Below are 26899 nucleotides of genomic sequence, written 5' to 3'. Positions count from 1 at the left end.
TTTATCAGCTGCATGGGATGCATGTTTTTAAGAAAACTTCTCACTAACTATTAATCATTAATATGGCGACATTTAAATTAAAATTAGCATTCCTGTCCTGTTGATCTTTTTGTGTTTGAAAGAGAGTAAAAATGGATGCATCCGTTCTCTTAGAGGTGGTGATGGTCAGAGGGATCTGGGTCTTGGAGATTTCAGGCCAGAGAGGAACAGGAAGTGGCTGTTTATTTTTCTCATTTCCTCTTTGAGGCTCCGCTAGTGAGCTTGCTCCTTCCACTCCCTGTGCTTTTATCACTGACACCAGCCCATAACAGACATATGTGCGAACATGTACACTGCTACATGCACCATCGTGGTTCACAATTTACCTTACAACAGGTTCTCAAATGGTTTCCTAGATGACTGAGGGCTTTGTTGGATCTGTGTATCAGTTTGTAATTTGGGACTCACTTGAGCAGAGATTATATAAGGAGAATGCACTGAAAGAATCTTCAGTAGAAATCAATGTCTTAGTAGAGCCAACAGGGAAACACATTAGCCCCTGTTGCACTGTGCATGTGCATAGTAGAGCTGGGCGATATGAGATTTTTTCATATCACGATATGTTTTTTTCATTTCAGGCGATAACGATATCTATCACGATATAAGCCAAATAACTATGTTTGTAAGATTTAAATGTGCCGTTGCTCACAAGTAAAATGTGAAATAATCAGCAGCTTGTTTTTATTTAAATATTTATTTCCCATAATAAGTTCAACAGGGTAGATGTACTTAAGGAACATGAGACTTTTTCAGATAAATAAAGGCAAATATTGCAAACTACACAAAAGGCAGCCGCTAAAGCGTTTAAGTTTCAAAATAGAACAAACAAAACAGACTAAATTGTCAATTCCACTTAGAAACAAAATATTAATTCTAAAAATAAATCTTAGTTTGTTTTACAGAAGAACAGACAAAACTGACTAACTTTTGTCAATATCAAATAAACTGAGAACTAAAAGGAAATTCTCAATCTCTCCTTGTTGTATAGCTGAGCTTTTCAAACAGTTTTAACAGTTACTTTAGTCTGACAAAAGCCGAATGACGAATTAGTGCTTCCAGTCAGAGACTGAGGCTACGTCCACACGTACACGGGTATTTTTGAAAACGGAGATTTTCCGTTTTCGTTTTAAAAAATAATCCCGTCCACACATAAAGGCAGAAATGAAGGAAAATGCTGCTATGAACATGCCAAAGCAGCAGGTGGAGCTAGATTCCTAACCGTGCAGAAATGTTGGCCAATCAGAAGTCTAGAAGCCTCGGTGGGAAAAAGTAAACAAAGCTGGGGCATAGAAGCAGAACCGAGTCGTATGTGTGGAGGGACAGTAACTGTGTGTATATGTAAGCATTTAAACACTGCAGAGAGTAGAATTAACAGTAACAGTATTGTAGAAATTCATTTCACCGAAACAATAACGTGGCGCACAGTGTGACGCATGCACCAGTTTATTGTATTTCCAGACTTGCTTTCGGCACAATTTACAGTGCATGCTACTCTGTTTTTTGTCAGACTTGAAATAGCCGAAATACCTTCACACTACGGAACTTCTATGGCTCTTCCGTTCGACAATCTCTCCGGCATTGCAACCATCATCTGTTTTCTCTTCGGTCACGCTCGGTTGATTTTTCTAGTCGGCACACTCATTTCCTCCATTACGCGCTGGCTCCATTACCCGCTGGCTGCTTCCCAAACAAACACACGGCTTGGCACTTGTGCTGTACGTAACAAGTCACGCGACGTGACGCTGCGGCTGTGATTGGTTCGGCTCTGCGCTACTTAATTTGGATTGGCTGACCTTTTGTCCTCAAAAAAAAAAAAAAAAAAAAAAGAGCGGCGAAGTCTATCGCGATAGCTTAATTTCTCTATCGAGTAAAAGTTATATCGCGATACATATCGTTATCGTTCTATCGCCCAGCTCTAGTGCATAGTAGAGGTTTCCTGGAGTTTCAGCTTTGCAGTGGTGGATGTTTCTCTCTATTCATTGTCATAAAAAGATATTTGGATTTTTTTTTTAAATTTTATTTCCTGGCTTGTATCCATAATGTGACTAGCATGACTTTTGCTCAGTGCTCCTGTGGGACAAGCAGAAATGCTGTTTGTGATCCCTGTAAGACCTTTTTTGTAAGGGTGCTTGCCAAAACCTTTCAAGCAGTTTTTAAATCAGATTTCATTGGAGAGACTATACGTGTACTTATTATGCGAGTTATGAAATTTTTCTTGTGTACCTCAGTTCACCTTTTTTGTATCTTCAATAATCAAAAATGAAACTACCCACATAATATTTAGCTCATTTTGAGCCACTCCACTATAAATTTAGCCTTGCTATGTGGGATTGTGTAGTAGCTATTTTCTTTTTATTGCTACTCTGGTGATCCATATTTATACAAGTAGATTAGATGCATACCAGGCAGATGTACCCTTTCCATTTAACCTCTTAGGTTTGGAGCTTGGTGGTGTGAAGGATGACAAAGGACTGTTACATGGAAGGATGGTAATGTGGTTCAGTGCCTCTTCAGTCAACTGAGCAGTCTGTAGAGAAGCATCTACATAAAGGCTCTATTATATGGAAATATCAACAGAGGTCGCATCTCTCCATGGCTATCTGACCTCTACCTCTCCTCTCCCGTTGCCCGCTCTCGCCTTTAGACCCCTGACATGGAAACAAACTTGGCTCTCAAGTGAGGCTATTGTTGAAGCTTCTGAGCAAAAGCCCAGGCGATGCATACAGTTAGAATCTTGCAGGCATTTTTCCCCCTCTTCCACAATCCTGGTCTCTTTCCATGGGAATCCTGGGGCCATATATGGTTGTCCTCAGTAGCAGCAGCAGTTACACACACACACACACGCCTTCAGTTCTCTGTGTGTGTGTGTGTGTGTGTGTGTGTGCGCGCGCATGTGTAGTTACAGCTCCCGACAGAGCTCATGTAGTGTAGGGACCCAGCTGGTCGCCCTGCGGTGCTTCATCCCTCCCCTTTGAACTCTCTGGCCTCCTGAACCCTGCCAATAGCACAGGAGCTGAAAGCTCTTTGTCTCAGACGTAAATACACACTGACATAAACACACACTTTCACATGTATACCGCTGTATTAAATAAAATGTCCTACTCCAATTTTCCCTAAAAATGCATATAATCTTTCTTTGCTCTCCGGTGTATTTAATTTTTAATATTCATCCCAACTCTTTGTCTGGGTTGATGCATGTTACTCTCTCACTCTCTCTTTCTCTCACACATGCAAATGCAGACACATGGGGCTCTCATACTTACATGCAGGCGGTAAGAAGGAATTCCTTTTGTGGAAGTGGATGTGTGCCTCTGAGCCGGTGACGTAGCCCATGAGGAGTGGCCAGAGTGCTGATGCCTGAACCCTCAAGGCTAGGAGTATTACTTATCTGGGAATTTCTCCACTGGTATGTTAGTCCAGGGCCTTGCTGCGTACTGGCTAGGTGGTAGCAGAGAGAAGTTGTGCTGTTCAAGGGGGAGGGAGACGAGTAAAGGAAGGAAGGCCAGCTTTGAGCTCCAGCTGAAGCCACTTTACTGTACATAGTGTTGCTTTATATAGGAGAAAGCTGATCTTTCCCTAATCAAGAAAGGAATTATATATTATTAAGCTTTTATTTTTTCCATGACTAACACAAATTTTTGAAAGCTATCAGGGCTCTTTCTCACCTGATTCATTTTATTTTGTATTTTTGTTTTTTAAAGCGTGTAGTGAGTGACTGAAGCCTTTTGTGGACTAAACCTTTTACACAGTTACCCAACCATCAGCGTAATAATCTTCTGTTTTACTGCTGTTGCAGTTCTTATTAACAGGGAAAAAGCAAATAGGGAAAAGTCCCTATGAAAACTGGCTGCAAGGTGTGTGACTTATCCTGAGCAATCTGGACATTGTTCCTAAACAGATATGCCACTGTTGCGTTGTGAAACACAATGCCATCGGCAAATAAAGGAATAGTTCTCCCTTATATGCATTGGCTAGATCAGTGTTTGATTATAGTAAAATGATCCCTTCATGGGTCATATGTATTCATATTAAATTACAAATTATGCTCATGGCAACATTATTTCATATGTTAACTGAGTGTGGATATCAGGTAATAGAGGCCTTACATTATGTCCTTAAGTGCTAATTACATGATAATACTCCTATAACAAGCAACCAAACAGCTAAGCAGTAATGTACAGTCATGCCAAGTGAATGTTATTGTTTGCATATTAACATCTACTGCCAATGTGTTTAATTATCACCCTGTAACTCATCTATAAAGATGTGGCAGGACTATATAGTCAGTAGTACAAGTGAATCAGATGTGCTGCAAGAAAACTTGCAGTATTTGGGACTTGCATTCTGTGCATTGCATGCAGCAGTCCATAAGCATTGTGAGATTAGGTGATACCAACATATGTTAAATGGCTGATGACATTTTTGTATTACTTCTACACATTTCAAATGCTGGCTAATGTTGCATCAACTGTGGAGCAGTTTTAGTGTTTTATACAGGGATGCTTTTCTTTTAATGGGTTAATTTTGTATTTGTCATACTGTGTTATTTTAAGCATGACAGATATTCAAAAAGTGTTTAACTATGATTTTCAATCATTTGTTTGCAAAAAGGAATTTTGGTATCTGTTCCACCAGATATTTATGCTGTACTTGGCTGTGGGGCTGTGTGTGGGTTTTTTTTTTTTTTTTTGGTGGTTTTTTTTTTTTTTTTTTTTTTTTTTTAACCTGCCTTTAAAAGCTACCAACTGAACACACAAATCAGTACCTGGGAGAGAGTATTTGGGTAAGTGGTTGTTCACATTTGAAAACCCGTGTATTTCCAGATATCTCTAAGTCTTTGAGGTCTGTTAGTGTGGAAGTGGACAATTACAATAAAATCAAAGCATGTAATGTTGAAGCATATGTGTTTATGTCACATTATTCATTGCACTTGCCGCACTAATAGACCACTTTCTGTGAAAAACTATCAAAAGTTAAAGGAGAAATTGATAAAAATGTTTCCTAACCATTTATAACTTATGATTTAAAAATGTACAGTGGGGTGTTTGTTTGTTTGTAAGTATATATGCCAGTTTGCTCAAGTTGAAATGATACTCTATAGGTATTATGGTTATTTGAATTCTTCAAGTTCTCCTGTTGTAGACGTCATCTGTCTTACCACTTGATGGCTTTTCTTAACACACAGACACATCACTGTCAGTCAGAGGTCCTACCGTGGGTGTGCACCATTGACACTGTCATTCAGTATAGAATAACTGCCAACATAATAGCCTGGTAGTCTGTGCCAGTGACTTCCCTGGCACTCCAAGCAGTAAATTGTGCAGAAGGCACAACAGCAGCTTTCTGCAGGGTGCTCGAGTCGCTCATCTGAGGGTGCTACTAAAGGAAGTCAAGAAGGGGAGGGGTCTTGAAGTGTCCCCTTGATGTGGAGTGCTGCTAAATTGAGCTTGGAGCTCTCTGTAAGATGTCCCACTGGATAATGGACCTACCCTTTTTATAGACGAGCAGTGGCTATACCCTGTACCCTTTCACTGTATCAGGCCGTATACTGTTCCTTATAAAGTGTCACTATGACACTTGTCAGATGGTGAGTTTAATTAAAAATGTAAATGTGTGATCTATGAAAGGAAATGAGTTTAGGTTTGCAATTAATAAAAAATGACAGTGGACACATTTGAAATAAACCATAAGAGTACAAAAGGTTTAATCTGCACAGGTTCCTCCACTGTATTGCAAAGCAGGCAGGCCAGAGGACCTCTGACTCCACGTTGGCCAGGAATTGTAATTTAGATACTTACACAACAAAAACCAAGGTGTGTGTGTGTGTGTGTGTGTGTGTGTGTGTTTTTCTTTTTTCTTTTCTTTTTTTAAATAAATCTTAGTAGCCTTTCTCTTCATGCTGATAATAAGAAATTAAGTCCTGCCGCTTTCTTGCTTTTCCTGTGCGCAGATGTGCATAGCCCTGCATTTCTGTCTGAGTCACTGTATTGTTAGCAATTAGCGTTACAGCAGAACATCAGATTGTACTGAAGTACTCCTGCCAAGCCAGGTCTAACAACGCTTATAGTGAAAACTAGTCAGTTTCACAGAAACTCCTGAAAAAGAGAAACCAAGGACCAACTTTAATATCCATGCACAACACAATAGGGTTCTGGGTGAATGACTTCATATCACCACACCAAGTCTTTCGAGCACGATTATTGGCAGTAGGACCTGCACATATGCGTTGTTCATCCCAGAGTGTTGGGAGTCCTTTGTTACATAGTTAAAAATCAAGTTAAGCACAACAAATGCGTAATGAATAGCTTAAGCAAGAACATGTATCTCAAAATTGAATACAGTATGTCTTTAAATAGTTGAGGTAAAAAAAAAAAAAAAAAATTAATAAATTAAAATAACTATAAGTAAAAATATAAATTGTTGTAATATACAACAAATTTGAACGTGTTAAAAGAAGTACTAAATGTCGTAAAAACAAAGGCATAATTGCACAACAAGCTTTTCTTGACCATAAAAGGTCCTGAGAGTTGCTTCAATAACAGTTAAGTCCTGCCTGCAAGAGGTTAAAAAAGAAGAAGGATGGCACCACAGATGCTCCTTTCAGTGTTAGTTTTTTGAGGTCTCTCTCAGCGGTTTGCTGCAAGTGCTGCCTTGAAGGGTTATCCAACTAACCCCCGCGTGCTTTAAAATGAAGTCTTTTCTCTATTTATTTATGTTTCTTACAAAAGCCCGGCAAGGCCTGAACCCACGTTCTCTCTTTGGCTTTTTTGTCATGGCAACACACCGGCCTCCTTTCTTCAATACACGTCATGGGTGCATTTTTTGGCTTTTCCCATCTTGTATGCAGCACTTGTACAGAGTATGGTTTGATTCCTCCATATTATCTCAGGATTAGGCTGACACACGCAGTATTGTTGTCTCTGTCCTGATCTGCTCCATATTTATCTCTGCTGGCTCGGAATGGTTTGGTAATTTAATCTCACAACTGTACTTTTAAAAAGCCCTCCATGGTGTGGTAATTTATAAATATGGAAAGGAGAGACATGCACATTGGCAGCTACTCTTTTTTTTTTTTTTGAAAGTTTGTCTTAAAAAAAGCAAGTCAACAATGAAAGCAATGCTTGTATTGAGCATTTTTGATGACTCTGTTTAAGATGATAAAACCTGATGACATGTTCATGAGCTGTATCAATATCTTACTGTGGTTGAGTAAGGAGATGGGTTTAATTTTGCTGTTGCACAAACTGCCACTTGAAGTGGCAAATGCAGGCATATAACACAGGCATCTTGTGATTTAGAGCAAATTAGATGTCAAGCCGTCTGTTATGACTGATGGGTTAAAATAGGTTTGCACTGGCCTTAAAAACCATTATAGCACTGTGCATTTCAACAATATGTACATGTGCCGGTGTATAAATTACTATGAATAGCTTTATTTACTGTAGTATAATTGGAATGTTTCTGTCAAATGGTGAGAAATCACAGAAAAATTGATAGGGTTTTTAAAAAAAAAAAATTGTATAGCACACTCTTTGCCTTTGCAGTATGTGGAAAAGATGCATACTGCAAAGGCAGGTCTATTCTCAGCCAGGAAAACCCCCTGGTCACCACCACAGAAATATGAAAGGAGCATAGATGATTGTCAAACTCGTTCGTTGTTTCTGATTATTTTAAAATTGCAGCAGGGTTTTCTTGGAGAACTGCACTCTCTTCGACATTTCACTGAGAGTTCTTGCTGAGCCACATCCCACAAAACCTAATGGATTAACAGAGCTGTTTTCAGAAGCTAGCCACATAATGTACATTAACGACCAGTCAAATGGAGCATCCTGCATCCATTGATTAGTTCTTGATGTATGTGTATGTGTGTACATATATTTGTTTTTCCTTCCCAGAAGTGTCATGTTCTCTTACGGAGAACCTTTTTAGTCTTAAAGAGAAGAAAGAACTCAGCCCTGACGGGATGAATCATATGTTTAATGACGTATGGCAGCTCAGCCTTCAGTGAGTTATGACTTTGTCTCAAAGGTCAATCTAGGATTTCATTTACTTCAAGGATTAATTGGAGAACATAATTCACATTGTTTTAGCTAAAATGTTATTGGTTTTTTACCACCTTTATTTTTATGCTTCAGCACACCTTTATTTTACCTGCCTATCCAATAACTTCAGACTTCACAAGGCCTTCTTTTCTCCTCTCCTCACACTGGCCAAACAGGTTTAATTGGCTACGTGTCTGCTTCAGAGTGAGTCACTCCATGTCTGAAAGCACACTACAGCACCTATATGTTGCTCGGGGGCTGATTGAATTGTATAAACAGGATTAAGCTCAGCCGGAGTATGCCATCTCCCTTACATCAGCATTATAACCAAAGGTGCATGAATAGGCCTTTAGATTCTATGATGTGCTAGACAAGGATGTCATGGTACTTGTCTCATTCCTCCTTTTCTTTCCCTTGGGTGTGGGTTCTTTTAGCGTCATTAAGATTGGAGATGATAAAATGATTTCAGTAATTAAGTTTGTTTGAAATTGCACTCTGTAGCCCTGCATTTCTGCATGATGCAAAACAGAAACCAATGAATTTAACCTGTTCCACTTTGTATATCTGAATGACTGTCGTAAAGCAGAACAGAGCTGTCGGATCAAAGGGGAAATGGTACCATTGCTTTCCTCTTTGCATAGTTCCTGAATGGTGACGTAGATTAAAATGAGAGAGCACATGGGTATCTTCTTATTTGAATATGCTGTAATAAATCTGAGGCCTTTCATATGAAAATGTCCAGTTTTAGATTACCAACTTTGGGAATGTGTACTTCCAACTAATAATTTTAAAAAAAATAACAGAACATACCTGAACTGAACTGTAAGCCTGTTAAGAAATAACCAGCAATTATTCATTATACTTGGCTATAATTACTCTAAATCCATTTGAAGACTAACTTAAGGTTCATGTACTATATACTGTATATAGAACAGTGCAACTTGTACTTTGCACTTTGTTGTAGATTTAATGCACTATAAACCAACTCTAGAATAGTGCTATACCCCTCACTATACCTTGCCATGGACCGCGAATGTAACTACAGTTCAATTGTGATGGTCTCTGCGGTACTACTATACAGTGTAAATGGTCTGTTGATTGGCACATGGCTGATATCTCTACCCTATTTCCTGTGATTCAATGACGGTAACTGTTAGTTGAGCTTTATCAGCTCTTAAGTCCAGCATGAGTTCATTTTCAGTTTTGATGCCAGACAATGCAGACAACTAAAATGCAAAGTGGCTGCACTTTGGTAGTACATGCATAGCAGCATTATCTAGTATAATTTAATAGGCCTGGGTCAAAGATGAGCCTAGCACTGGTGCAACATCCTATTTTCTTACAAATAGAAAATTAAAAAAATGACTTACGAGTTTATTAAACTCTTATATCCACTAATTTAAGCCCATTCTTGGGGCTCCTATTCTAGCATACTTTTGATTCATGCTGTTAGTATGGCACCTGTCAACCACAGAAAATTACAGCTATTAAGGGATTACCTTTGTTGGGCTCCTGGTGGGAGCCTGTGAAGGAAGGCTGGTGACGCACTGAAGAGGGAGGTCGCAGCCACCAGTGCATTCACCTTAAGGGGCTTGTTTCCATTCTTGGACAAAGACTTTGAAGAGATAATAAGTGTGGGGGATGACTGAGGGGAGAGGATTTAGATGAAAGTATGGGGGACAGTTTTCAGATGAGCAGCAGAAAGCTGTAAAGATGGCCGCCAAGTACATGCACATTTTGCAGCTGTGAGCGAGGAAATGAAAAGCACTAATCTATATTGGGTGGTTTATTTTTGCAACACAGATTAAAATGTCAGATTAATAAAAGGAGACTAGCAGTTGTCTGTGCTTTACATGTCTGTTATCACTCGTGGTGTTTTGCATGTGGAAGGAAAACTTGATTGGCTACTTCAATTTGAAGTACAGTCTATTGGACAGCTGACTTTACTTCCTGGCTTCCTCTAGTTGAGGAATGCAGGAACACTCAGTCAGCTGTCTGTAAGGACCACTTATCTTTATTTCCAATCCTGCAAAGCAATAGACTCCTTTATGAATCTCTGGAGGATACGCAGAGCAAAATGGCCACAGCAAGGACGGTGATTGGAAGTGACAAATTACAGCTGGTCCTCCTTATAGGGGAAAAATATGGGAGCAGTGTCTATTTGCTTTCTGTCTGTGCTGATTAGTATTATTGCGTGCATATACAAAACTGTGACACTGAGGTTTTCTGCCTTCCCCAAAAGTAAGATCACAAGATTTTGATAGAAATGCTTATCCTTTTTCTTTTTCTAATCTTCTTTTTCTTTTCATTTTTTTAAAGCAGGGTTTAATTTACTTTTACTTAATATCTTTTAATCGGGTCAATAAAACAGTAAAATGCGTAAATTTCAATAACTTTAGGTAATACAGACCAATCAGTAGTTGCGAGCAGTTGTTTTTTTTGTTTTGTTTTGTGTTTTGTGGTTTTTTTTAAACATTTTTTGATAGTGAAGTAGTTTGCGCAGCCAGAGGTTAGCTTAGCTCACGTTTTATGGATGAGTAAAGAAGGGCTGACTGCTGTTAAAGGTATTCACTTTTTGGGTGCTGCAGCTACTTCTCTCGGGAGAGAACAAACCCAAACAAAAGTTAAGACTGAGTCACTTACAGAGGTGCAGCTAAGATGTTGTTACTTCGAGTAAAGCTTGTTGAGGAATTAATTCCTAATTGTCTTCTCTCCTCCCCCACTGGTCTGTTTTCTAAATGTCAACACTAGCTCCTGTGTGTGCTTTTGTGCCTTGGGTCATGACTCGACAGTGTTTCTCCAGTTTGAGGCTCTGTAGCTGTGTAAAAGCATGTGTCATCAATGCTTTATATCAGACATCATTCAGTCTAGTTAAGGAAAATGGTCTATTTAATGTTTACCTTAATAAGGAATTGTTACGGTTAAGTTAATTTTGACTGGTAGCATTATTTGTACAATTTTTATTATAGATGTTGCACTACTGATGTGAATTCTTTGAGTCCTTTTTTAGTGGTGGCTATGGCAAAGGAAGTCAGTGGTTCAATCAGTGGATCAAGTGTACCTATCCATTTACCATTTGCCTCAGTATGTGTAGTGGACACCTTGTTTCATATCAGCCTTAATGCATGCATTAGCTACCTTATTGATTATAGCTTAGTTCGTTAAAAATAAAGAAAAACTGCACATGCTTTGGTCTATTAGGGAGTAAATTGTTTCCTGGAATAACAAAACAATTTGTGGTATTACCCATTCTGTATAACCTAAACTAAATGAAGGATATTTATGTTGAGATGTATTTACCTATACAAGCAGTATGTCGTTGAAATGAACAGGATATGGTATATGTGGTTTTGATTTTTTTAAATTATTTTTTTATGTTTATGTTTTTTGATCAGTTTTGCCAGTGCAGCTCCTGCGTAGGGACCACACAGTGCTTTGTGTTGACACAGAGGGGCACATAATTCTCCCATGATGATGGCATCAAACTAATAAACCTGTTGTACTAATGATGGGAGTTACAGCCTTGGTTGTTGTTGATCTCTTTAAATCAAAGTCCATTTGCAGCTTCAGGGACTCGGTGGGGCATTAAACCCTACGACATCATCATACACAAACGCTCATTCACACGGTCAGTAAGCTCAGGGAGGCCTCTGCAGGCACTCTGTAGCTCTGGTGCTGTAAACGGCCCAAATTTGGACAAGGATTCCAGCCAGATAGCAGTTTGCCCTGAACGTGAGGACGCCGTGTGTTCATGTGTCTGTTTCCCCTGTCCACACATTTGTTGCCATAGCAACTACAGGAGATGGCCTGGCTGTGTTCAAATATGAGTTTGAGGTTTTTTTTTTTGTTTTGTTGTTTTTTTTAATATATAAATTTCTTTAATATATTGCGCAAGTGGTAATTGTGGATTTCAAGTGTTTATCTCAAGTATTTACTACAATCATTTAACAGTTGAGCATTTTGTTAGGAAATCTACAGCTACATTTTTTATTTTTACTTTTTTGCACTCCAACTTCATGACTTTATTTATGACCCCTGCTTTACATGTCACCTCATGTTTGATGTGAGACATTATTTAACCTCAGGCCCTTTGTGTGCACTGAATGAAAAGTGCACTTTAAACTCTTTTCTTCTGCTTTTATTAACTTCCTGATTTGGATTTCGACAGCTTCTTTTTCCTCTCTCAGCCTTTTGATAAATGAATTGTACACAATTTATAATATTTAGGTTATGGCCTAAAAAATCTATTATTTTGGTACTTAAACATGCCGAGAGAGCAAAAAAAGCAAAACAACTCCTTGTAGAGCTTGGACCATACTTAAATGAGTTTGAAAAGGGGGAAACTTGAATGAATATACACAGCGACAGTAATAATTCAGTTAATATGTGTGTGTAACTGATGTTACTGTAAATGGGCAATAAGGAGGCAATAGTTTGAAATTTTCAGTTCCAGCTCTTAAGGATCTCAGATGTAAGGAAGAGATGCAAAATGAAGGAAGCAAGGAAGATGCATTAGCATAATGAAAATTACATGTGGTTGTGGATTTAAACACTCATGCTTCTAGCATGCACCCCTGGAAGGGCAGTGAACAAATGCGAGTTCTGAAATTCACAAGAAAACAAACAAAATGAGCAGTATTTTACTGCTTAGAAAACTCGTGAAAGCTATCATGGATGCAGAATAAAATTGGCAGGCCTTAAACAGTAGTTTCCCTTCTAATGAAAAGGAAATTCGGCTTTCAGAAATGTAAATTTCCTTTTCTACATAAAATGAGTACTTGACTAACAAATAGAAAATGCAAATTTGTTCCTATCATGGTGCAAGTTTGCCTTCATAATCTAAGCAAAGTCACTACACCTCCCACTTCATGAGTCAGAGGATCTTAAATTAATCTCCTCTGTGTTACTTTCATTTTAATTGTGTCATTTGGGTAGTTTAGTTTGGTGGGGCCTTCCAGAGAGAGGTTCAATATTATCACTGCTGTAGAAGCATCATACTGGTCTATGATGAACACTAACTGCAAAGCCGCTCATATAAATTCTAAAGCAGTCTTTGTGCTCCTGATCTTGTTTAGGGACACTCTGTAATATGTTCTTTGTCCTCCTATTTTAGTGGGTGGTCTCCTTGTGTGCTGCACAGTAATATGCTTCATTTGGAGTGTTTGTGGTCTTTTGATGTTCAGAGTCAAACTATATTTAGGATGGGTTTGTGCACAGTCTCCCTCTGGTATCTTCACCCAGCCTAGAAAGTCTGTTCTAAGCTCGGCCTCTGAGCGGAACAGAGTTCTTTTAATGTGAAATCCTTCTGGTTTTACTTGTTGGGTTCTCCAATTTCCCCTCACCCCAACTTGCATACCTGTTAAGGACATCCTCCCTTCTGTCTGTAAACAAGAAACAGGCATCCTGTCTGTCACCAGCACTAAAGAATGGCAAAACCCTAATGATTGGATTGAGTGCTGGCAATTAGAGGCATTAAATTTTCTTTCCACACAGATGTTGATTTGAAGAATTCTTCATCTTCTTAGTATTACAAACCCCTCATCATCAGTGGCATGCCAGTGGAGAGAGTGGACAGTTTCCGATACCTGGGTGTCCACATCACTCAGGACCTGTCATGGTCCTGTCACATCAACACCCTGGTTAAGAAAGCCCGTCAGCGTCTCTTCTTCCTCAGAAGACTTAGAGACTTCCATCTGCCACTGAAGGTGCTCAAGAACTTCTACTCCTGCACCATCGAGAGCGTCCTGACGTCAAACATCTGCACCTGGTTTGGGAACAGCACCAAGCAGGACAGACGAGATCTGCAAAGGGTGGTGCGCTCGGCAGAACGCATCATTCAATCAGAGCTCCCTGACCTGCTGTCCATCTACACCAAGCGGTGCAAGTCCAAAGCTAGGAAGATTATGATGGACCTCTCCCATCCCAACAATGGACTCTTCTCACTGTTGAGGTTTGGGAAGCGCTTCCGCTCCCTTAAGGCCAAAACAGAGAGAATGAGGAGGAGCTTCTTCCCCCAGGCTATTCGGGCCCTGAACCAGGTGTAGGACTGGACTCTCCCAAACACGTCACTATAAGACTGGACTCTCACACACGTCACCACACGCACCACCACACATTTCCTATAATCCTATAATTCCTATAATTTATAATCCTTATCTTTATAATCTCTTCTGCTATTTGCACATTCTTTACTGTAAATTCCTAAGTTAATTTGTAAATTTTTGTAGTAAATTGTAAATATTGTAAAACTTTTCTTCTGTCATTTAATGGTCGGGCATTGTACAGCTACAAGCATTTCACCCCTGTGTGTGTGTGTGTGTGTGTGTGTGTGTGTGTGTGTGTGTGTGTGTCAAATAAAATTTGAATTTGAGTATGAAGAGAATGTACTTTGTGTTTGTGCATGTGTAGTTTTTGTGGTTTCAATTACTGAGACTTACTGATTTGTCACAATACTAAACTTTCTAACTTTAGGCGCTGCAAAAACAGGGCTTTCAAAAAATTAAATGAATGCCTTTTTATTTTTTTTCTCAAGGCCCTGTTTATTTGTCATAAAAACAAGACTGACATGAAGGTGGTGATAGCACTGTAAGTGGGAGGAGGTGGGAATATGTGGGCACTGCAGTTTGTCAAGTTGAGGTTTAGAGCAACAAAGCACAGCTGGTGTCTCTGTATTATTACTGCAAATAATGATAATTAAATAGTTTATGCATTCAAAATCCAATTTTTTTTTTATTTATTTATTTTTTGACAGTTCTGTACTTGAAGATGTATAGCACAGCTAACCTTTTTTTTCAGGTTTTGCGTTTCTACACTATATAACTCTCAGGATAAAGTAGCAGCAAATGTATGCACAGCACCCCAGTGCCTCTGTCAGCAGTACTATGCTATGTGGTATTTCTAGCACCCCTGCTATGTGCGAATGTTTTGAGAATGCTTCAGCTGCCAAAATCTCCCAGCAATGCACATGGCAACCAATCGGGGGTGTAATGCCCTTTCCATGAGAGATGCAACTAGAGCACAGGCCACCCCACTGACATAAGCACTCAAGCATGTGTGCATGTACCCAAGTGCACTTAGTTCAACACAGTCAAGAAGTTGTGGCCTTACTCGTTTTCTCCCCTGTCTCAGGCATGCATAGATGACAATGTCGACATGGTGACTTTCCTGGTGGAGCATGGAGCCTGCATCAACCAGCCTGATAACGAGGGCTGGATCCCACTCCACGCTGCAGCTTCCTGTGGATACCTAGACATAGCAGAGTGAGTATCAAGAGGCCCTTTTGGCGCTAGTATCTATTTCATCAGGTTTGATTTCTGCCGACTCATCCTCACTTCCTGTTTTGTTTTGTGCTGCAGATATTTTGTAACTGCTAAACTCCTCCCTGAACCTTTTGTGCAAAGTTTTCGTTAACATTTCTGGACTGTGAGGCACAAAGTGACTTTAGGGCTGGCCTAGCAGTTTTCTTATCATGCATCGTCTCTGTACAGCTGGATACAGCATGAGATAATCTAAGTGATATCTGATTACGTTAACACCAAGAGCAAAAAAATTCCCTGACAGTGTTTAGAGCAGTCTGAAACCAGAGCTTTTAGTTTGCATGATATACTTGTGCACATCCTCATCTCGTTACTGGAAACTGTGACAAGGTTTAATATGAGCATCAAATATTGTCCCAGAGTGTATATGTGACAGACGTTAAGGAAACTCAAAATGGGTTCACTTAACATTGCATGTGTGCCTTTCTGTTGTTATATCTGACACTGTGTTGACTAATATTTGGCAGTCCTTTAAGCTGATGGAGAGTTTTCTTTATCTGAGCTGCACCTGCAGACAAAGGGTATCATTTGCTGTACAGATTCAGGGGTTTTCCTCACTCAGGGGTTGAATACACCCATAAGCACATTGCATGTCAGTTGTTTGACTGAAACCTCTAAAGTGAACCAAAAATAAAATCATCTTTATTACAATGATTGTCATTTATTTATATATTTTTTTAGTATTATTATTATTATTATTATTATTATTTTTGGCTCTGGTTAAAATCTCCTTGGGGGGTTGTTGACCCATGATGCCATTTCATAAGGTGTGCCAGAATCAAAATGCCAAGAACCAATGATAGCCTGTACAACAATTCTCATCACATTTGGACAGCAGCGGCAGCCCATCTGATAACTTGCACATTGTTATGAGTGTACATCTGTGATGTAATCAAATATGGAGAGATCAGGGTCACCTGTTGTATCTGGAATCAAGCTCTGAAGTTTCACTCAAGCATTTTCTTGCTCATAGTGTTTTTTTTTTTTCAACTGAGAAGACTGCTCATAGGGCAGAGATGTTATCATAGGATATTTAAACTAGCTAAAGGGGGCTGATGGAGCTCAGTCGTGCTCATTGTTCAGCTTATTGAGAGAGTGCTATGACCTGCTTTATTTGTGTTGCATTACAGGAACCTGGCTAAGAATGTATTCCTCACTGCTGGTGTTTTCCCAAAGTTTACAAACAGCCATCAGAGGAAAAACATCTTACATTAGCCATTTAACTGAACTGCCCAAATGGTCTTCTCAGAGCAGCAAAATCTGCATTCAGCTGGCCTGAACTTGACATCAGCACAGAAAACAAGAAGCTTTCTGTTGTCGCATTTTGAAGCAAAAGGTCAAGTGCCGATCCTCATACTGGTGACTAATGGAGACATCATGTCACGGAGAGAAACTCGACAACCTGATGTGGGCGGTGAGCTCTCAGTAGACCCATTTTAATCCCAGGATCTTCATTGACAACAGCGGGAACTGCAAAGCAGGGCTGGATCTGTCCCTAGAAGTGATCACAGCCTTCTAATTGTAGGCTTGGTTCAAAAGCTCCAGACCGCAAAGCCAGGAAAACTAGTAAAGCCAAGCTAAAATAGGCAGAATAGAAAGTGCAATCAAAAAGAGATAAAAACCTTGAAATGTAACTGTGTAGTAAGTCAGTAGTTGCTATTTCAGAGGGGTGGGAATTGGATTGTGCGTGTTTAAAGTCTAATGAGAAGGCCTTGAATTGTGCCGCAGTTTTAATTTGAGGCAGCTGAACTCAAGATGTAGGCTGGTTAACATATTTTGAGTGACTATTGAGAGTAGTATTTAAAATGTAACAAAGTAGACATGAATGCAGTGTTAAATTGTGTTCTTTATAGAAGGTTTCATGGCCCAAACCTTGATCTTCCTGGAGAAACATCTGCTTGAAGCGTGTCCTTTGAGATGATACTAGAGCTCAGAGATGCTGCTTATGTTGGGAGAAAGAAGAGGGAGGCGTACGGCCCAAAGAACACAGTCCCATCAGTGAAAAATGATGGTGGCAGTATTATACTGTGGGGATGCTTCAGTGCATCTCCAACTGGGAATCTTGTCGAGGTGTCTTCCAGCAGATCTGTTGCTCCTGGTGAAGAACTGCCTTCTCAGAATGGAAATGCTTCGTCATCATTGACCAGTTATTTTGCAGATTTAATTGTTACTACACATGGACTGGGGTTTTGCCACTCCTCGCCATCACTACTTTCTTAGCTTCTTAGGTGTGGTATGTTCAGTGTTTACATAGCCGGAAGAGGACCCAATACAGTTTAAACACACCATGATGTGAAGGTCATGACTGTCTAAACTGGAGACACAGGTTGTGGTGTAGCTATTGGCTAATGTTGGCACAGAACCAAGAAAAACATTGCACGTCTCATTTTGAACAGTTTACTCATTTGTTCAAGGAGGGCACTTTTGCCTTTAGCCTATTTTCAAACCCTTGAGAGCTAAAGTTGACCGCAACCTTTAATACAGCTGATACTTGCAGTTTAAAGATTGCTCTGAAAAATATTCTGTTGCCACTAGTTTAACTCTTTTTGTGGTGTTTTTTTGTTTGTTTTTGTGATGTTTTGTTTTGTAGGTATCTCATCAGCCAGGGTGCCAGTGTAGGAGTTGTAAACAGTGAGGGCGAGACGCCTCTGGACATTGCCGAAGAGGAGGCAATGGAGGAGCTCCTGCAGAATGAGATCAACCGGCAAGGTACAGTATTACAGTAATGTTGAACTTTGCTCTCCTAGTTTGTAGTAATATTATTTATGCAGAAGTGAACCCTTTTATATAGGTTTACAATAAGTCCTTTTGTTTTCGGTCTACAGTAGCTCTAATCTTACTATCCCACACCCCACGTAAATAAAACAAAAGCAAACAACCAAAACTGGATAATCTGCTTTTAGTGTCTCTTGGCAAATATTAATTATCTGGCACAGAGCTATAGAGATTAATTTAGCCCTTAGCAGGCCACTTGATAAGGCCTGAACAACTCTGTAGTCAATCTTTTGGGTTAGAGGACAAGGCTTTGCACCTCCTTTCACCACTGTTTTTAAGCAAAGTCAACATATGGTTTGTTAATAATAATGTCCATCAAAATTTGTGGCAGACTTTACACAGATGAGTTTTGTCTCCAGGTAAAAACTCCACCAGAATACCTGCACCTCCAGTCTCCAGCCATGACAAATAAATCAGCCAACAGTTTGTAGTGTTTCCGTGATTGTAGTGATTGATGGTGCAGCGCAGGACCCAAATGTGAAAGAAGGAAAGAAATGGAGACAGATGGGTGTTGAGCTTTTGGTTGCTGTAGTTTAGTGTCTGCACACTGTAAGTGCCTCATATTTGAGCACTGTTGTTTGTTCCAACTTAATCATGTGACATGCTGAAGGTAACATAGCAGCCAGGGGCCCCATTTGTATTCATGCATGTATGAGTATGTTTTCAAATAGGATCTGAATTCTCACTGGGTGTCAGTCGCCCGCTGTTTTCCACTTGCCTGTTTGACTGAAAAACTTACATAATATAGAATTGTGATCCACTTGTGTTATGAGCACTCGTGATGATTCAAAAGCAAAACGTCAGGTGTTACTATTTTTGGTCGGGGCGCTCTTGATGAAAGGCCCTTCCCTGTGGTGAGGGGCCATGCACAGACGTGCTAACTGGCCTGAAGCCAGAGGGGGGTGCTCCTCGGCTTCACTAATAAAGCCTGGCTAGCTTGCTGTTCTCTTAGGTACACATTGTGGTTAAGGTGCATGAATATTATGTATTTTTATATTTTACTAAAGGTGGTGCTTGATCCAACTTAGAAAGGACTAACCTTTAAAGTTATTAAAGGAAGGTTTAGCATACATGTTAATAATACTGGTGGGTGTATTCTCAAGAAAATGTCTAAAATAAATCTGCCTATATACACCCTTCTTGATCCAGGGACTGAACTCATGCATGCTGTGGAGTAAATTTTTAGTCTTGGAGGACGTATGTAGTCTTGGACCACTTTAGTTAATAGTTTGCACTGAGGTTCAAAGTTGAAACCTTACACAGGTAGTCAGATTCTGCAAGTGCATAGAATTGCACAAATTTCAGGTGTTAAGTTGCCCCTATAACAGTCTGTTGATAAAAGGCTTTCTGAGCTGTCAATCTCTGTTCTCTTTAATTCAGGATTCAAATATTTGAGAGCTTGTTGCATCCAGTGATAATTGAACCTAGAGCACTGTTTGCGCCATATTATGTAATGTCAGGGGAGTTTGCGCCCACACAGTCCTCAGGTGTCTTGGCCAGTGGCTGCTGTCAGTTTTGATTTGCCCGATGGATGATGGATGCATTGCCTGGTTCATCCTCACACTGCTTCCCCCACAATCATTGCACATTTCAGTCTTTTTTCTTCCTTTTTTTTTTTTAAACCAGATTACTGAATACATTTTCAGTATGTGGATATTATGAATTTAATTATAAACACTGTCTTGCATAAAGTGCTTGCAAGATTAAAACTCAGCTGCAAAGTGAATTTGCAAAGGCAGCTGCAGACAATCCACAGCTCAGCCCTTTATGCTAGAGGTAGGGCGGGCAGCATTATGCAACCAGCTGTTGTGTAACGCTTCTGTATGTTTGTAATGTGATTTTTCTCCTCGCAAAGAGATGCCAGTCATGAGGTTAAACTTGTTAGCGATTGACCGTAGTTTCGCCTTTACAGGGACAACCCTTCCATGCTCTCCTTGACCCTGATTGGGCCAATGATTTACGTGCGCTGCCATCTTCCTTGTGTTCTCCATCAGCCACAGCAAGCAAGCTGCTGCCTGTCCTTGTAATGGACTGAAAGTGGACAGCCTCACAATTGATTGAAGGTCCTGTTAGCATAAGAAGGGAGGAATGTGGATTTAGCTGGCAGCAGCTTTTCTTCAGATGAAAATGTAGCCTGATTTCTTTTGACTTGTCTTTACTTGTTTACTTGTTGGGTTTTTGGTTGCTTCGGTGTGGGCTTCTGTAAAGTTTTTCTTTTTGGGTTCACCACACAAACTCTTGGTCAAGTGGTAACGGGGCAAAGTGGGACACGATGCCTTTTTTGGTGTAGTGGACTTTCTCTTTATCTTCTTTTTGCTCAGGTAGAAGATGTGCTGTTCCCTTGTAAAAACTCAAAGTTGAACTGCTGCCAACTCTTCCACTCGCCTCTTGTTCTGTAGTCCTACTTGGCCATTTTACTCCCTGCTTTTTATAGACACAGTGCCGGCTCCTTCCCTGGAGATTATGGGTGGTTGCTTCGCCTGACCTGTCCCAATTCCCAAGATTAACACAGTGGTTTTTGGACCTTTTTTTCTTTTCAGAAGGAATAATTTTTTTTTTCAATCACTAATTAATAACTCCTGTTTTCTTCGTTTTCCATAAATAAGTCATACTTAATCAACTTGATTGAACTTCCCTGGTAGGCCATAGGACCACCATCAGTTCCCAAGTCTCAGTTGGTTCACCTCTTCATTGACCAAACCAACCTACTGAGGTTTAGATTTGTTCCAAACACTGGAAAAAGCAAAGTCTGATTAATGTTACCTTCTTGGTTCAGGACACTTCCAGGTAGATATTAAACGCACTCATAAAATTGCCTGGAAAGTTATGCACTGTTGTAGTGCGTTTTTCTTTTGACAATCAATGTTAAAGGGCTGATATTTATTTAAAGAGTAAAAACCGTGACAGCATTTTATTAGAACTGTCAGGTCAGAGAAGGACACAACGACAGTGAGTCAACAGGCCCAGTCTTTGTCCCAAAGCTGCTCTCTTTGACATAAAACTTTGAAATCCACTTTCTTCCTGTTTAGTTTCACTTTCTTAGAATTTAGCTTACTAATCCTCTCAATGTGCAACATAATTATCTGTGCCATGGTGGTTTTCTGTGGTACATTTAAGATTACTGAAAAAGATACGGACAGATTTGCATGCACATTTTAGCTGCGTCTACAAGGTAAGCAATCCACAATGACTTTGTGGCCAAAGATCATAGAAAGTTACTGACATGAAGTTAGGCCAGAAAGAAAAGCACTGACAATGTAGAGTGAGCAGATCCCGTGATAAACTTTGCGGTGAGAGATTGAAGGGACTATCAATGAGAGTGCACGATACTGGTGATTGACACATCACAGATTAGAAAACACATTAGAGTGTAACCTAGACAACCGGGGCCTTAAATGTCCACCAGCGACCAGCCATCGTTTTCAAAGCGATGCAGGGTGAGCAACTTGCTCAATGTGTCATTAACCACTTGGATTTTTGGAATAATTCTTTCCCAGGTGCAAGATTTATTGGGCATTTTGTCTCATACCTTTACAAAATCTTAGGAAATTAAAATGCAAAAAAATGTTGCTCTTAATAATCCAGATGTGGGAGGGTTGTTAGAACTTCTGCAGAATGTGATTTACATTAAGTCTTTGTCAGTATGGTAAAATTTGTCAACACATTTGGCACGAGGAGATGTTTGTGCATATATGTAGTCTGAGCCTCTGATGTCGACATAAATGAGTCAGTTGCCTTTCCAAAGTGTGTGTTTGCAACAAATATTATAATCCAAAGACCCCATATGTTGTAATTATGGAAAATATGAAATTTATACTAAAAATAGTTTTTATTGTTCTCAATGTTCCTGTTTAAGTTTCATTTTTATTAGCGTGAAACGAGCAGTTGTACTCAGGGAAACGACATTAAACCACTAACAATGAGCTTTAAATATCTCGGAGATTCACATGTCCAGTATTGTGTGAAGTAAATATTCAGCCTTAGGCTTGGAAACACGCAGTCTTGGACCGCTCTTGTTTCAGCTTGTGTTGAGTGTGGGTTAATTTCTTTTCTTTCTTTCTTTTTCTTTTTCTATGATATTTAATACTCATTGACCCATTATCAGAAACCTGAAAGAGTGGAAACCAATTCACTGTGTCTGTGTCTGGCGAACTTTGTTTAGGAAACAAATGTCCTTCTCATGCTCCTCTCCAGCTAGCTGAAGCTAAACCTCTGGGTAAACGTAGACTTTTCCTCTGACTGCCCTTTCCTCATGGCAGATTTGCAGACACAGATGTCCTTTCATTGCTTTAAAAAGCTTGAGGTCTTAAATCATTCTACGCTGTCAGGAAATGAGTGGTGATGTTTCCCTGAGTGCAGAACAAAATCCTAGAAGACCAGCTGAAGTTTTGGCTTCTGCCCCAGACCCTTTTTTGGATCATTGTTTATACAGTTCATTGTACTTATCTCTCTCAGATCGTGCAGCAGAGCATTTCAGACAGTCTTGCACTCCAACCAGGTGTCATCAAGACAGTACAGGCGTGTCAATACAGGCTGCTCTGCATGCAGCATATAGCTTCAACATATTGAGCCACTTACCGGCTGGAGTGTTCGCAGCCGCCGTTGTATTGTTACATTGACAGATTATTGGCACAAAGCTGTTCCCTAGAGCAGATGAAATGGCTGACACCAGAGCATGGCAGAACCATGTTGTGTCTAGTTCCCTCCATAGAAAGTTTCTAACAATGAAATGCAACAGTGCCTGGCTTGATAAAAGTGCAGTTTGAAAATACCTAAAAATTCATCTCATTCATCAGAGCTGAAATATTTTGTTTTGTCTTGGCTGTAATCTAGAGCAGTGCTGGCAAACTTGGTGAAAAGTTCATTCAGGCCAAGCCATTCAGATATTACATTAGGTCCTCAAAAGGACAAACCAATACAAGAGATTTAAGTGTCTGCATAGGTACATTTGTTTCTATATTGTTCTAAAATGTTTTCAATATAAAAGCAACCGGGCGGACTTCATACCTTAACTTTTTCAGCTGATATTTGTCGCTTATGTTCATCAGTTAGAGTAGGCTAATCTGAGAAATGTGAAAGCTGCACCTTTGCTACACAGCTGTGGTCCCTTTGACGCACAGTATTTGCTATTGTGAATTACACTGGCTACATTATCCCTATTAAGGGGCGCGGAATTGAACAAATATTCAACATTTGCATTCTGCGCAGCTTGCGAGAGAGACAGCTGCTATTACTAATGGTCCCGTCCCCTCCAACAGAATATGAATAGGTCACTAATGCAACCTGTTCCAAACATTTGCATACCTTACTCTGGATGTAAACAAGTAGAAGTCATAAATATCTTGATCTAATTGGGTCTTGTTCTCTCTCTAGGTTCATTGCTGCAGCGGGCAGCTTGTTCCTAAGTAGCAGGTAATCCCTGGGTGTCTGTCTGTACACTATCATGCTTCTCCATTTCTCCAGGGGTTGATATCGAGGCAGCCCGGAAAGAGGAGGAGCGCATCATGCTGAGGGATGCCCGGCAGTGGCTCAACAGCGGCCAGATCCAAGACGTGCGGCATACGAAATCTGGAGGAACGGCGCTCCATGTAGCCGCCGCGAAGGGATACGTCGAGGTTTTAAAGTAAGCAGTAGCCCTCAGAGACGGTAAAACAGTTGGAGCACACTTTGGTACATAAAGTGTCTCCTGTATGTTACTTTATTTGAACACTATTTATAGTAAAGACGGTGGTGATGCCTAGCCTCATCGGTAATACAAGACATATCTCGGTCTCTGCATCTTGTCATCTTGCCTCGTTCTGACATTGTCACTGTGGGTTGTTAATACAGTTGCACTGCTCAAGGATAGAAACCGCAACGGCCTGTCCATCTGGTCTGGGAAGCCAGCCAGCACACTCTGCTGCCATAGATAGCTCTAAGATCTCTGATGTTTAGCACAACTACCGTACACGGGACAGAGATCCAAATGTTTCCCCCGTCGTGGCAGATTTATTGGCTGAAATATTTGCTAGCCTCACCGAGCTTTGCTAAGGGATGACTAAGATTTTCAGATTACGTCTCTGTTTTTTCGGGGAATCTGTATCTCATAAAAGTGACCTGGGGTTACAATACTGACGCACAACAGAGCTCGAAGCCTAGCAACACTTTGAAAAATCAGTTTACAGAATGAAATCAGTCATTCACTCCACACATTCACCCTCCCTGTGTCTTCCTTGTAGGCTTTTAATCCAAGCAGGGTATGATGTAAATATTAAGGACTATGATGGCTGGACTCCTCTACATGCAGCAGCACACTGGGGCAAAGAGGAGGCCTGTAGGATACTGGTTGAGAATCTATGTGACATGGACATCATAAATAAAATGGTGAGGAACTAGAACTAGAAGCAGTCATTAGGTTAAGTGCAGTCTTTAACTCTTACGTGTTTCCCTTCAGGGTCAGACTGCTTTTGATGTAGCAGATGAAGATGTTCTGGGATACTTAGAAGAACTACAGAAGAAACAAAATCTGGTGAGTCACTTTGGCATCTGAACAAAATTCTTGAAAGATTCCAAGAAACCTTCTCATGATGGGAAAACATGTCTTAATTTTTATAGTATAATTTCATTTCCTGTGCTGGACTCATGAGTGTCTTGTTATCATCTTAATTCCAGCTGAGAAGTGAGAAGAAAGATGTTAAGAAATCTCCTCTGATTGAAACAACCACCACTGGGGACAACAATCAATCACTGAAGCCAATCAAGAGGTAACTTTCTAATGAGAAGTAATGAATGGAAATGGTTAACTGAATCAAAAAAGCTAAGGTACGACGATATCTTTAGGAGAACAATATCACTTTGTCAAGTGTTCTCTCTAAAGTTTTTTTTTTCTTTCTTTCTTGCTTTCATGTATGAGAGTAGCGTCTTATTCTTCCTGCAATTGGCCAGAAAGTCAAACTGTCTAAAGCCAAGGGGTGAAGGAAAATGTCTTCAGTTTACCAAACTCAAAACTCTAAAAATCTAGTTCACGTTGCTTATCTGTGAGCCCTACTCTCTACTGATGCTGCAGTACTATACTAACAGTGTTACATTTGTGTTTTTTAGCAAAGAAACGCTGCTTCTGGAGCCCGAGAAGAGCGCTCCTCGCATCGAGACCTTAGAGCCAGAGAAAGTGGACGAAGAAGAGGAGGGTAAGAAGGATGAATCAAGCTGCTCTAGTGAAGAAGAGGAGGAAGAAGATTCAGAATCAGAGACTGAAGCAGGTACTGTATGATTTTTATGTTAGACTTGTGGTGTTTTGGCTCAAGTCTTGAGCCAAAACTTTAATTATGAAGTACCAATTTTATTCTGTAATTTCTGGGCCTTTTATACTTATTCTGCATGTCAAGAATATGTCAAGAAACCATATTGTGACTATTCTCGTCTGCTTTTTTTTTTTTTTTTTTTTTTTTTTTTTTTGGGAACCTCAGCAGAAAAGAGCAAGCCCTCAGCAGCAGTGAGCAACAGCACAACACCAACCAGCGTCACGGTGTCTTCTCCAACTAGCCCAACTAACCAGGTGACGACCCCCACTTCACCAGTTAAAAAGGTACGACCGGGGAACTCTTTGCCGTCCTGCCCTGTCTGGAGAAAGGGGATGGGGATTACTTATTCTCCCTTTGCAACAAAAACCTGATTTTGCAGTCAGGTGTTTGCATATACAGTTCTATAGTTTAAATTAATGAGTAATATAAATTAATAACTCTGTCTGGCTTGAATGAGAACATAAATGTAAGTAGCTTTTAACAAACATGGCAACAGGATAGGGACGGTTGGAAAATTCTGCAGTATAGTTGTAGGTTGTTCTAAAGGTTGGAGCAAAGTGTACAGACAAATGCATTTGGGTGGTAAAAGTAAAACTAGGCCTTGAATTACAGTCATGTTCCACTTTTGAAACTGCTGCCCTCTGCTGGCAGAATAATGCCAAGCATTTTTTCTAAAGTGAACCCTCTGAGTTTCCCCAAGGGCAGGTTTTCCTCTTTAATTTAATTGAACGCATTTAAAATATTGTGAAATATAATATTTGGTGTTTACAAAAATATGTAATGTAATCATAAACTTTGTTTTTTTGTTTTTTTGTCATTAGTGCTTCATGTTCTTTGTTCTAGGTTAAAAAAATTAGAACAGGAAAGCAAAAGTTGTAAAAACACAAGCAAGCAAACGATAAGGAAGCAAGATCGAAGTGTGAAACAAACATGTTGCACATGTAGGGGACGTTCTTAAAATTTAAATTTGAGGCACCCAAGTCTGTGATATGTGATGCCACCTCCAAACCTGACTTTAGCCCTTGAATGAACCTGAAAAAAAGGGAGGTTGTCTCACCACCAGACACCCATCTAGAGCCTTTTTGGTTTCTTTTTTCTGCTTCTTCTCTTGAGATAAACTTCTTGTTCCTGTCCTTATTTGAAGCCTGATTCTCACTCAAACCACAATGTCCTCTGTCTAATAAGTTAGCAAAGTCCAAATTCCAGTGTTTGCATCTGTCACTTATTTTGAGAACATTAATGTCAGTGAGCATTGTGTGGTGTGACTAGGCTTTAAAATGCCTGTCTTTGCTCATAAAGTGTGTTTCTTTTGCTGCTGCTTCTCTTATTCTGTCTCAACCTCTCTGTTCCTCCATGCCCTCCCTCCCTCTGTCATTCTCTCTCTGCATCATTCTCACCCTGGGCTCTTGTCTTGGTTGGCTTTAGTTTGAATGTATTACTCCCCTCA

The 26899-nt window shown here is 40.0% G+C and overlaps 1 protein-coding gene across 9 annotated transcripts in view; it reads left to right on the top strand.

The window, feature by feature from the left end:
- Nucleotides 1-26899, top strand: part of ppp1r12a (protein phosphatase 1, regulatory subunit 12A) — a 63694-nt gene that overhangs the window by 13073 nt on the left and 23722 nt on the right. For 6 of the 9 annotated variants that reach the window (XM_082510204.1, XM_082510206.1, XM_082510205.1 and 3 more), the window contains exons 2-9: nucleotides 15210-15340; nucleotides 17988-18106; nucleotides 23636-23795; nucleotides 24391-24535; nucleotides 24606-24680; nucleotides 24824-24915; nucleotides 25253-25410; nucleotides 25618-25736. In XM_082510204.1, coding sequence (XP_082366330.1) covers nucleotides 15210-15340; nucleotides 17988-18106; nucleotides 23636-23795; nucleotides 24391-24535; nucleotides 24606-24680; nucleotides 24824-24915; nucleotides 25253-25410; nucleotides 25618-25736 — 999 coding nt within the window. The remainder of the gene's footprint in view (nucleotides 1-15209; nucleotides 15341-17987; nucleotides 18107-23635; nucleotides 23796-24390; nucleotides 24536-24605; nucleotides 24681-24823; nucleotides 24916-25252; nucleotides 25411-25617; nucleotides 25737-26899) is intronic. The other 3 variants (XM_082510201.1, XM_082510200.1, XM_082510202.1) reach the window with 2 other exon arrangements.

This window comes from Aulonocara stuartgranti, assembly GCF_965226115.1.
Source record: "Aulonocara stuartgranti genome assembly, chromosome: 17".
NCBI lineage: Eukaryota > Metazoa > Chordata > Actinopteri > Cichliformes > Cichlidae > Aulonocara > Aulonocara stuartgranti.
This window is presented reverse-complemented; position numbering and strand designations above follow the sequence as displayed.